General features: G+C 39.8%; 1 protein-coding gene across 1 annotated transcript in view; it reads left to right on the top strand.

Annotated features, from left to right (window-relative positions):
• The window catches only part of GREB1L (GREB1 like retinoic acid receptor coactivator), a 75,986-nt gene that overhangs the window by 41,765 nt on the left and 21,628 nt on the right, over positions 1 to 12,593 (top strand). Inside the window, exons 4-17 of the mRNA XM_069957715.1 lie at positions 641 to 844; positions 1,924 to 2,100; positions 2,311 to 2,487; positions 5,300 to 5,410; positions 5,602 to 5,736; positions 5,820 to 5,957; positions 6,068 to 6,184; positions 6,303 to 6,425; positions 6,523 to 6,708; positions 7,200 to 7,523; positions 8,207 to 8,335; positions 9,056 to 9,190; positions 9,418 to 9,615; positions 11,423 to 11,603. Of these exons, the coding sequence (XP_069813816.1) occupies positions 641 to 844; positions 1,924 to 2,100; positions 2,311 to 2,487; positions 5,300 to 5,410; positions 5,602 to 5,736; positions 5,820 to 5,957; positions 6,068 to 6,184; positions 6,303 to 6,425; positions 6,523 to 6,708; positions 7,200 to 7,523; positions 8,207 to 8,335; positions 9,056 to 9,190; positions 9,418 to 9,615; positions 11,423 to 11,603 (2,335 nt within the window). The remainder of the gene's footprint in view (positions 1 to 640; positions 845 to 1,923; positions 2,101 to 2,310; positions 2,488 to 5,299; positions 5,411 to 5,601; positions 5,737 to 5,819; positions 5,958 to 6,067; positions 6,185 to 6,302; positions 6,426 to 6,522; positions 6,709 to 7,199; positions 7,524 to 8,206; positions 8,336 to 9,055; positions 9,191 to 9,417; positions 9,616 to 11,422; positions 11,604 to 12,593) is intronic.

Here is a 12,593-nt window from a genome sequence, read left to right as displayed (position 1 = left end):
ACTATTGTCTCCCAGGTTTTATTGCTGTGCACATCCAGCGCCACTGTGTTCTTTTTTTTTTTTTTCTTGTTACATAAAAGAACAGCATATCCCATGTGAAAGGGAATCTAGATAGATCTAGCTTGCTGATAGATTCTAATAGGGTAAGGGTGTGCAGCCATAACTTTTATCAAGAAGGCTCTCTGTGCTATAAATGATAAATTTTACTTTTTCTTAATATGTAAATTAGGTGGTGCAGTGCACCGCCCCACCCGCCAGCTCCTGTATCATGCCTTCTTTTGAATATTCACAATGGCTCTCTGCATTGATGTCACTCTCTGCCACTGATCACTGCAGGGAGTTGTTATGAGTACTGATAAGGATGCTTGATACAGGAGGCAGTGGGTGGGGCGGAGCAGTGTACTGGGGGCAGCAGGACAGCGCCAAACCACCTCATTTACATATTAAGAAAAAATTATTAATGGCACATTGGACGTTCTAAATAAAGCTATGGTTGCACTCCCCACCCACTACTCTTATTAGAGCCATTTAAACTGCTGGTAGATTTCCTTTAAAATATATAAAGACTGTATTGAGAGCAATTGTAAGTCAGCTTTTTCTGTCCCCTTTTAATTGTTTCATTACCATGGTTCTGGTTCAGGTGTTGATGTAAAACCAAAGGTTGAGGAGCTTGAGAAGGATTTTGCTCAGAGGTACACTCAGAATGGCAGCCTGGACTTCTCGAACAGTCAGTCTATGTGTGAAATGGATGATGACGATGAGGAAGATGAAATATCTGAGTCGAATAGTCCTCCTTTACCGTACGCACAAAAACCTGCCCCAGAAGGTTCTTGTACAGTAGATGGTGAGGTTTTTTTTTTATATTTTTAAATCTGCAAAATATTTTATATACTGTACACGTGTGCCACAAAAAATGTTCAGGCGTTGGTGGTGAGTGCCGTCTTTCATTGACAATGTATTGTGCAATAAAAGATGGACTCTCTGTAGCAACCACTAAATAATACATTTATTATGCCACAATTATACTCTTGTTTGCTGGATTTGGAGCAGTGCACACTCCGTTCTAAAGTATACAAGCAATGTAGAATTGCTACAATATTCTGCACATCTTTTAAAGGGGTACTTCACCCCCAAAACAATTTCTTTCAAATCAACTGGTGCCAGGGATTTATAATAACAAAAATCTCATGTATTCCAGTACTTATCAGCTGCTATGTCCTAAAGGAAGTGGTATTCTTTCCAATCTCGACAAATAGGAGAGGTTTTCTATGAGGATGTGCTTCTGCTCTGGACAGTTCCTGACATGGACAGAGGTGGCAGCACTGTGTCAGACTGGAGAGAATACACCACTTCCTGCAGGACATACAGAAGCTGATAAGTACTGGAAGACTTAGTGTACCTTTTGTTATAACTTTTAACATCTAAATCAACAGTATATTTGTAATATACATTCAATTTTTTTGTTATCATGCTGTAAAAGCTGAACCTGACAGAAATCCAGGTCCAGTTTCCTGAAGGCAGATTTTTAGACTTGTGCTGATTGAAAAAAAACAGACTAAACACAGGAATTCCCGACAGTACAGAGAGTCACAGCTTAATGTGAAAACAGGAAGTGCCGTGTTCTCCATAATAACATAAAAAAAAAAGAATTGATGTAAATTGCAAACTTGCTTTACATCACATCTACTGTTGATTTAGATTTTTAAAAAGTGATAACGACAGGAAAACTTTTTAATAAAAGTAAGTTACAAATGGCACTTTCTGGCACCAGTTGATTTGAAAGCAAAAAAAAAAATTGGTGAACAACCTCTTTAAGAAATGTATTTTTTCTATTACGAGCTTTATTTAAAACTATCACCAAGTCCTATCTATGTACCTACACAGAAAACGTAAACTATATTATACTTATTTGATCCACTTTAGGATTCTGCCAAGCAGGGAAGGACTTACGGTTAGCGTCACTCAGTAAAGAGCAGATTGAGGTTCCTCCAGGCTTTCTTTTGGTTGGAGTAAAGACTCAAAGTATCCCTGAACATATTCTTGTCTGTGCAGTTGACAAAAGGTTTCTCCCTGATGATGATGGGAAAAATGCACTTTTAGGTGAGTGATTTTTGGAGACGTAACATCCGCACTACTTGTTTATAACACTGCACAGTCTTCAATCTCATCAGTTGTTACTGTAAGAAAAGCATTTGTTTTATAATAAATTAAATGAAAGTAAATCAAATCAAAGTTTTTATGGTAGAGATCAGCACCTACTAATTGAACTTCTATGAGTATGCTAACCTTCCTTGTATGTGTATTTTTAAGGTTTCTCTGGAAATTGCATCGGCTGTGGAGAGCGTGGTTTTAGGTATTTTACAGAGTTTTCCAATCATATTAACCTAAAGCTTACAACGCAACCAAAGAAGCAAAAGCACTTACGGTATTATCTTGTGAGAAACTCCCAAGGAGCACTCTGCAAAGGGCCACTTATCTGCTGGAAAGGTGAGTCACTTTACGTTATCTTATAGATGAGATCCAACAATTTAGAGACCTTTAGGGATAATTAATTCATTTCCTGAGTCTACTGAATTTGGTGCTCCACAGCCTAAAGGGAACATGTCAGAAAATGACCTATTGTATAAATTTAAGTTTTTGAAGAATAGTTGGTGGTCTTCTTCCTAAATTTTTATTTTCATTATTTTCTGTGTTATAACATCTTGAAGTCTTTGAGTTTTCATTCTCATTCCAGACAGGAGTACAGTGAGATCAGTATATGGATAAGACAAAATAACCTAAGCTCACAGGGTTGCCTACCTCTCAACAGGTCACAGAGCATGCCTAGAAAACTTTTCCATTCATTTGATTTGGGTCTGGGCCAGTATATAGTTTCTGTATGCATGGGACTAAGACAGAGGATGGCTGCCCTCATCTTAATGTACACAAAAAACTAAATTACTATCAGAAAATAAAAGTAGATAAAAAAAAATGTTCCAGCATCTTTTATTGGTATCAAAAATACCTAGACAACACATTTGCTTTAATGGGCAAATGGACAAGCTTCCCTGCTTTTGAACCCCTGCCCCCCAATGAGCCAAATTAGAGAGCTGCTCAATAAATGTGGTTACTCAACTGGCTAACTCAGCCTTTCCAGCTGATCCTGGCTGCTTAAAGGAGAAGTCCGGCCAAAATAAATTTTTGATATGTTATTACTTACGGAAAGTTATACAAATTTCTAATGTACATTAATTATGGGAAATGCACATATAGGGCTATTTCCCTTAATTTAGTAGATCAGGAAGTGTTAAAATTCTCTCAGATACAGTGACGTCACGACGAAAGGTGTAATTCCTATGGAGTGTCCAGCAGGGGGCGCTCTGTGTGTAGAAGTCTATGGGACTATGGATTTCTATGTAATGTAATGTAGTGTACAGTATGCTATATTAAATGAATACATCTATGGAATACTTTGGGGAGCAAGTGTCCTTGCTCCTCAAAGTATTGCATAAATTTATTCAATCAGTACATTAGGTTTATCACAGTAAGCCCGCCGATCCGCCGCACTCCCGCCCGCCGATCCGCCGCACTCCCGCCCGCCGATATACTGAACTACTGCTCCCATCATCTGCTCATTGTATGAGCAGGTGATGGAAGTAGTAGCTGGGTTATGGCTATCACTTGCCGGGTGCAGGGGGGAGCCGCTCATCACACATGAGCGCTCCCCCCTCTACCTCCTTCCGGGATACCTTCCCCCTATACCACTGCTGACTCCCCGCCTGGCCGCCGCTCTCCCCCCACACATACCGGCTCCCGATGCATCCTGGTGTCCGCACGTGTGGGAGAGGACGGTCAGTGCGGACACCAGGATGCATCGGGAGCCTGTATATGAGAGCGGGGAGTCAGCAGTGGTATAGGGGGAAAGTATCCCGGAAGGAGGAGGAGGGGGGAGCGCTCCTGTGTGAGGACACTTGCTCCCCAAAGTATTCCATAGATGAATTCATTCAATAAAGCATACGGTACACTAAATTACATTACTTTACATAGAAATCCATAGAAACAATAAAGTCCCATAGACTTCTACATATAGAGCGCCCCCTGCTGGTCACTCCATAGGAATTACACCTTTCGTTGTGACGTCACTGTATCTGAGAGAATTCTAACACTTCCTGATCTACTAAATTAAGGGACATAGCCCTATATGTGCATTTCCCATAATTAATGTACATTAGAAATTTGTATAACTTTACGTAAGTAATAACATCAAAAATTAATTTTGTCCGGACTTCTCCTTTAACCTCTTAGGACCATATTACACGGCCCGACTTTAGCTGTAAGCAAGCGTCTGCTAGATCGGCTCTCAAGCCTATTACACGGCTCAATAATCATTGCGTATATAGAAAATAATAAAGTAATACTTACATGTTCATGCTCTCTCTTGTGTCGTCCTGGCTTCTCACCACAGCTGCCGCTGACATTTATCTGCACTGGCAGGCCACTCAGACAATCACTAGCTGACAAGGGACCGCGCTTCGAGCAGTGTTTGGCTAAGCGGCCTTTCATTTCAGAGACTGTCTCAGAAGCTTTAGCGGTGACTGCAGTGAATAGGGGGAGAAGGACACTGTGGAATGTAGACTTGTAAGTATTACGTTATTATTTTCTATATACTGTTTCATTGGTCACTGGCAGAATGATGTGCGGTCGGCAGGCAATTTTTAAACTTGCTGAAAGAGAAAGATCAGCTTTTGATCGGGTCCTCAGCTTTTCATTGTCTGATATCTGCCTGATTTTGATGGATTGGGCATATAACCGCCTCATATAATAGGGCCCTTAGACTCCAGGAGGCCAGAAATTACAGCAGCATCTAAGACAATTTAGGTAGGGAACTTCCTTTTGGCCCATTGATTGAAGCATAAGACGCCACAAGGTTACATTGTTAGCTCCCCAGCTGCAAAAGACCTGTAGGTAAGCCAGGGATCTGCCAGGGATCGTAGCTGTGGATTTTCAGTGATCGGCTGAGTGGGTGTTTCCTGTGTGTCGAGAATTGCCAGGAATCATTACTTGGATAATGTTAGAATTGCAGTGATGAGAGGTCAGGCAGGTGGCTATGGCTTGATTTTCTCAATTTCACAACACTTTTTTTTTTTTTTTCCAGCATTGGTCAGTCTTGTGTTGTGTGGTTTATTATGAGATTCAATAAAGTGTTATTTTTCTGTATTACCAGCCCAATTTTAGACCTCCCTAAGGACCTAATGCGCTGACTACATTTTCAAATTTTTATTTAAATATACTTAAATATACATTTTGTTATGTTTTTAAGAGCCTCGAAGTCGACCATTCCCTACCCCAGTTCCGAAGCCGATTACTTCCGTCTCGCTGACCACTGAGAATGAAAACGCTAATGGGTACAAATCTGGATTCTTACATTCAGGTAATATTTATCTGCTTTTTAGTTTTCCCATGCTGTTACATGGGTAATAATTGAAATGGCAGAACAGCAATGTCTGCACAAGAACATTTTAAGATGACTGAAAATCTGCACAAGAACTTTTTTTGAAACAAAAAAAAAATAGAATTTATTTTACTTTTATTCTACCATTGACTTTGCTAATGTTTTGACAGAAATACAATCTTATGCCTCAGCCAAAGCACCTACTGCTCTTACTTCAAGTACTCCTCAGGATCTGTCCCGAAACAAGGGTATTGTGAAGCCGTTACCTCTACCTATCCATGCTGTAGGAAAAACTTTTCCTGCAGGTGAGTTTGCTCTAGTTTAGACTCTTTCCTAACCTAAATTGTAGCTGTATGTTTATTGTTTGTTCATTATATCTTTTTGCTAGCACCTATTTCAATCCAAGCACCAGAGATCACTAATGGTACCATGAATGGAGGAAGAGTTACCGTACTTAATCCAGCCCCATCTCAGCCACTTGCTCACTCTACGTCCCCAAGTCCTGGATGCATTGCTGGTGATAGTGGTAAGGCACTTTCAAACCAATATTCTGTAACTGCTATGTGCAAAATATGGGTGTATTTGCTGATACATGTACATTAAATATTTATCAAAAAGTTCAATCTTGTCCAACAGGGGTAACGTTTTCTGGCCCACCAAAGAAAAGGCACAGAGGATGGCCACCTAGCTCCCCAGTACAGGCACCAGTGTTGTCATTTCCTTCACCTCCAGTTCGGCCAATCACAAGACCAGGTTAGAGAGCATGGATTATTCATTTTTTGTGCATTATTATAAGGATGACATAAATTAATCAGGAGTTGAGTCTGCAGATGGATATACTAAGAACTCAATTTCTTTTCCCCCTCCACAGCCTCTTTGCCACAGCCCATTTTGAGTGGTGTCTTTCAGCCACAACCAATTCCAGCTGGAGAAACTGTAATAGTGCCTGAAAATCTGCTGAATAACTCAGGTGTGCGGCCAGTGATATTGATCGGTAAGTCTTCACGTAAAATTATCACCAAAAATTTTTCCATCTATCATGTTAGTAATCATATTTTTTTTTTAATAATTTTATGCTCTTTATGTTTCAGGTTATGGCGCATTACCATACTTCTATGGAAATGTTGGTGATATTGTCGTAAGCCCATTGTTAGTGAATTGTTACAAGTTACAGGAATTGGAGAAAAAGGAGCTGGATCAGATGGGAGTGTCCAGCAGTCAGTTCCTCAGTGTGGAAAACCTGATTCTTCTGACTATCCAGTACCTTGTGCGACTTGGTAAGGTTTAGTGCCTTCCGCTTTTTCCTTTTGTTATGCAGGCAAGGAGTTAGTTCACAAGCTGTACAATATTTTCACATTCAGTAGTTTATAAAGTTTCCAAAGTCTCAAAACAAGGAATCACCCTTTGTAGTAAAGTCTGCATTAGCCTTTACTAATATCACTCATTCTCAGTGAAATGTTGCACCCATTCATTCTAAAAGGCTGCCTGTTAACCATTAAATGAATCTTGGAGACTCTTTATCAACAAATTTGTGTTGATTAAAGAAGAAAAATGACATAATACTTTTGAAAACAAGCTTTTTCTCTTGGGAAAGGGTCTTCATTGTTTTGTAGCCTTGAAGATCTCAGAATTTTATCATAGCATTCAACATCTGAAGATGTTTGTTTTCTTCTTACATAGCACGCTGAATGTTGGTTTTCCTTAGCTTTGCAAATATCTTCGTTACTTGAGTTGTTTTCATTCTTTTTTTTTTTTTTTTTTTTTTTAGGCCCAGATCAGATACCAATTCGTGAAGTTTTTGAACAAATTGTGCTAAAGGCATTGCAGGAATTTACCTATAAAGATCGTTCAATGCAGATGAGCTCTCCTGCGTCTGTGTCGCAAGCTCAGCTTCCATGGCTGGCCCGCTTGTCAGCCAGTGTATCGCAAGATTTGGTTCATGTCCTTGTTACACAAAACTCTCTAGCAGAGGGCATCTCTGAAACGCTTCGATCACTAAGTGATATAAAACCTCAGCAGAAGCTTCCTGACTATGTAGTAGCAATCTGTTGCTCAAAGGTGCGAGGAAATGAGTTTTGTGTAATTGCCCTTGGTAAGTGTTTGTTGACTATTTGCTATGTCTTAAGATACACATAGAGAGAATAGTCGGATTCTATAAAACTCTTTCCAGTCAGCATCTAATGAATCAACAGCCTTTAGTTACTGTAGTGTAGATCCCTTGCCCTCTTCTATATGAATAGCTCAGTTGATGGTAGAAATCACCATTTACAGAGAACAAAGGAGAGAACCTGGTTGTTAGAATTTTTTTTTAATTATCAGTGCTTTTTTGGTTACAATATCATTAACCTTTGTTATACTTATAGTATATATTACCATGTTAGATGCTGTCAGCAGAGAGACTCTAGTTATCACTGATAAGGTTCTTATTTCCACTTTTTATTTTATAAGTATATTTTTGAGACGTTGATGGACATTTCTGTTGCCATGGTGAGATCATCCCACTGGTAAACGTAATGCAACAGGAGTAGTTGAGAACAAAAATTAGCCCAAGATTTCCGCAGCCAGAGGTTTGTTCAGTACATGACCTCTCTTTTGTGTTTACATGTCATGGCACCATGACTTACAATAGAAAGGATTGTACTGCTTTAGTGTTCTTTTCTGTTTGTTCACGTCGTAATTTCATTTATAGGCGCCAAGTCAGCTGGCAATGATCACTGGTGCAGTATGGTTTATTTATAGATAAGTTGAATTTTTTTTTCTCCTAACATTTTTTAGGAAAATACCAATCCCGAGTTCTTGCTGAGAGTATGCTGACGACAAGCGAATTCTTGAAGGAGATTAGCTATGAGCTCATCACGGGGAAAGTCAGCTTTTTGGCCTCGCACTTCAAAAATACATCCATGGGTAAGTCGTTTTTCTGGCTTGAGTTCCTGAATGATAATCCTGAAAAACAGGTTCCCAGTTTAGTATGCGTTTTGGTATCCCTTTACGGCTTTCAGTAGAAAAGCATTGTGACTCATTAAATCTATACTTTCTGTTAAGGTGTCTATACGCCCTCAATAACTGTCAGACGTACGATTGTCCGGCATCTGTTATTGCTCCCGTCCTCCCAATACACATGAATGTTCAGACAACCATTTGGGTTTTCTCTAAAGGGAGCCAGACTGCTCTGGAAGTGACTTATCTCACTAAGAAAAAAGGGTTTGGGAAGTGAAAATGCATCTTAGCCGACCCTATTTTGTTAGCGGAGACTAAGAAAGCCCTATACATTTTAGACTGACATAAGTATAAAGTGTACGGGGACTCGTACTAAAGTACTAAACATTGTAAGGAGCTTATCTTCTAATGTCTGCATTTATGGCCTGTGCAGTGTAGGATCACTAATAAAAGCTAGGTCCAAGTTTCTGGGAATAATTTAGTGGTTCAGTAATTTGTTTCATTTAAGAGGTTGTGCCATCTGCCGAGAATTCAACTCTGCACAGCCTACATGTCTTCTCGGACTCCCTAGGGCGGCATCCAACTTCTCCAGAGTTAATTGCAGAGCGTTCGTGTTCGGATGAATGTTGCCGAACCCCAACGTTCGGCAAGCTTGCTCTATTTCATTGTTTATTCGGTTTTAATTAGGTGATGATTTGGACAAGCTTTTGGAAAAGATTCAAAGAAGGAGAGGAGATAATGTTGTTGTTCCATTTAATGGAGATGTCAAAGAATGCATTTCATCCCCTGAAGCAGTCGGCATGATTCCTACACAAGGCAGAGGTAACTTTTTGATATTTTTATATTGGCAAATTCTTTCATTCAAAGATTCAAACCCGCATAAGACAGGAAAATAAATAAACTTCAAAAAAAAGCATTGAACAGAGATACAAGGTTTGTTATATTTGCCTTGTTCCCTCCAGCCACTATTGAAAAACTTTGTGCAAATTTTATAAGCAAACTACTAATCTGAGATCTGTAAAAACCATTTGTTTCTTTATATGTGATAGGCTGCAGCACTGACAGCTTCCAGATATATCAGTCTCAGCTGATGGTTGCTCGGAAGCTTCTGTCCCAAGTGTGTGCCATTGCAGATAGCGGAAGTCAGTGCCTTGACCTGGGCCGCTTCAGCAAAGTTGACTTCTTAATTGTTGTCCCTCGCTCTGAAATTCTGGTACAGCAGACCCTGCACAGAATTAGGCTTTCAGGTAAGAGCTTTAAAAAATGTATAGTATGGTACCGTGATAGCCAGAAAAATCCATATCGTGGTAAATACCTGTGATCAAAGTATTTAAGGCTTTATTGGCCAACAAAAAATAGTTAGAGCTGTGAGCTTTCGGGATTCACAAGATCCCTTCGTCAGACAAGTTCACAAATGAATGACTTATAGAAACAGCACAACATTTTAGGGATGTTACAGAGTGAACTTACATAGACATACAATAAAAAGAAGTCTCAACACCCTGTAGGCCAACATTTTTCAGGACTGGACCATAGAATAACAGATTTAAAGGTTATGGTCCTCAAAGGTCACTTCCAGAGTGACAGAGAGAGGAAAGTGTGGGAATTCAAATTGATAAAAACATTCCAGTCGCAAAGGGATCTTGTGAATCCCGAAAGCTCAAAGCTCTAACAATTTTTTGTTGGCCAATAAAGGTATCACTCCTAAAATACTTTGATTACAAGTATTTACCACGATATAGGTAAGAGCTTTATAATACATAAAACAATTTTTAAAAAATTACCATACCAGTTATATTTACAGGGTGTATTTATATTCTGTAGTGAGCCTATAGACTAGTGGACTAAACATAGTCTTCTGGTTATTACATTTGATCAATTTTCCAAATGTATACTAGGAGTTTGTAAAAAAAAAATTATACATTAGGAAAACAGACTGAATATACTTTCTTGTAGACTACATTGTATTTATTAAAGTAATTCTTTAGGGGTCTTTATCAAAACCGACGTCTCATATGTCCAAAAAAGAAAAAAGAAAAAAAAGAACTCCAGTGCATTCTTTAATTCTTGGAATTATGTAGAGGTGCATGCCTGCACATAAATCTTGGTACCTTGGAGCTGCCTTACACTCTTAGGGCCATATTACATGGCCCAATGCCTAGTGCACGCGATCGCCGGTCTGTTAGATTGGTGCTTGCTTACTGAGCCTATTACACAGTAATGTCTGTGCAGCCCTTATCTTAACCTTGTGCTTTTAACTTTCCATCCTTCCCATGTCCTCTAGCTTCTGCCTACTTCTCACAGCCGCCGCTTAAACTTCTCAGCCAGTCTCTGAAGAGACAGGCCGCTGAGCCAATTATTGGCTGTGATGGAATTATGCTGCAGCCAGTGATTGGCTGAGCGGCCTGTCACTTTAGAGACTGGCTCAGAAGTTGCAGGTAGCGGGCAGAAGCTTTAAGGACATCAGTAGAGTCTGAACAGGAAAGAATAAAGTTTATTATTGTTATCATTCGTCATCCAGGCGTAGCGATGCACGGCCTCTGGTTTTCACTACGTGGATTGGTAGATTTTTGCTCTGTGTAATAGGGCCCTTACTCCGAGTTGGCATAGAGTTCTACAACAATTGTAATATAGCATGTGTAGGCCTCGCCCCTTTGCATGCAGCCACGCCCACCATTCTACCACCTCCAGTGAGCTGTGCAGCTGGTGCTTAAACAATTTTTTTGGCCACTCTCAGAACATAATCTCCCCCCCACCCCCAAAACCAGCCTACTGTGATATACTTTGGGATACTTTTTCCCTGTATAATGGTGACATAGACCAAAAGCAAGATGTAGATGGACCTTCATATGTTTTAAAGCAATAAAGTCCATAAATTGTAACTTCAGCTTACCTTTTGGTTACCGTTGGTTTTTAAATGTAGCCAAGTGGCATTAGTGTGAAGTGCAACACTCTTTTTTTCTCCCGGTCCGTATTACAGCTTACCTTTTGTTTTACAATCTGATGATAATATACATACCTGTTCTCCATGTGAATTTTATTTTATTTTGACAGGGGTTCTAACAGATCTGGGACTAGAGGAGTCTGCTTGTGCAAATCAGCGAGCCGACAAATATATTCTTCGACTTGATGGGGATGTTCAAGCCAAATTTGATGCATTCATGAGAAAAGTGAAACAAAATCTTTACACACTGTTTGTTCTTATACATGACAACAGTCATGTGGATTTAACAAGGTAACTTTACTGAAAGACTGAACTTAGCATTTTTGTGCTTTATCAATATAAGGCTGGGTTCACACTGCGTTTTTGCAATCTATTTAACATATACGTTTTATGGAAAAAAGGGATGCAATTGTATGGCATCCGTTTCGGATCTGTTTTCCATTGACTTCCATTAAAAAAAAAAAAATTGATTGAAACGGGTGTTGTTTTTTTAACGGACACAAAAGTAGTGTTGACTACTTTTTTCTGTCCTTTAACTCTTAGGCGACCACAGGTGTTCATAGCGGGGCCACGCTCTAAACCGCCACAGTCCCAGGTGCCGCATGCAGCCCGGGACCGACCGCAGCTATTAGCGGGCACGGTCCGATCGTGCCCCCTAATTAGATAATCGGATATAGCTGTCAAAGATGACAGCTGCATCCGATTACCTGATGCAGCCGTTCCCTGGTGTCTAGTGATGTAGATGCCCCTCCCTCCCCGGGGAACGATCCCCGCGTCTTCAGCCGGCCCGTGCGCCGTGGTATCGCCGTGTGCGTAATCGCTCGAACTATTGATTAATCACATTCCTGATCTCGCACGGTAAACGGCGCAAGCGCAAAAAAAAAAACTAAGGTGCAAAATTGCGCATTTTTGGTCGCATCAAATCCAGAAAAATTGTAATAAAAAACAATCAAAAAGTAGAATATGCGCAATCAAGGTACCGATAGAAAGAAGACATCATGGCGCAAAAAATTACACCTCACACAGCCCCATAAACCAAAGAATAAAAGCGCTATAAGCCTGGGAATGGAGCGATTTTAGAGAACATATATTTTTTAACAATGGTTTGAATTTTTTACAAGCCATCAGATACAATGAAAGTTATACATATTACATATCTTTGTAATCGTAACGACTAATGAGGAACATATGTAACAAGTCAGTTTTACCCCAGGGCGAATGGTGTAAAAAAAAAATACCCTCCAAATAAAAGAAATGCGTTTTTTTTTGTTGTTTTTTTTT

Source organism: Dendropsophus ebraccatus, chromosome 2 (genome assembly GCF_027789765.1).
Source record: "Dendropsophus ebraccatus isolate aDenEbr1 chromosome 2, aDenEbr1.pat, whole genome shotgun sequence".
Taxonomy (NCBI): Eukaryota; Metazoa; Chordata; class Amphibia; order Anura; family Hylidae; genus Dendropsophus; species Dendropsophus ebraccatus.
The sequence above is the reverse complement of the archived record's forward strand: the minus strand, read 5'-3'. Positions and strand labels throughout refer to the sequence as shown.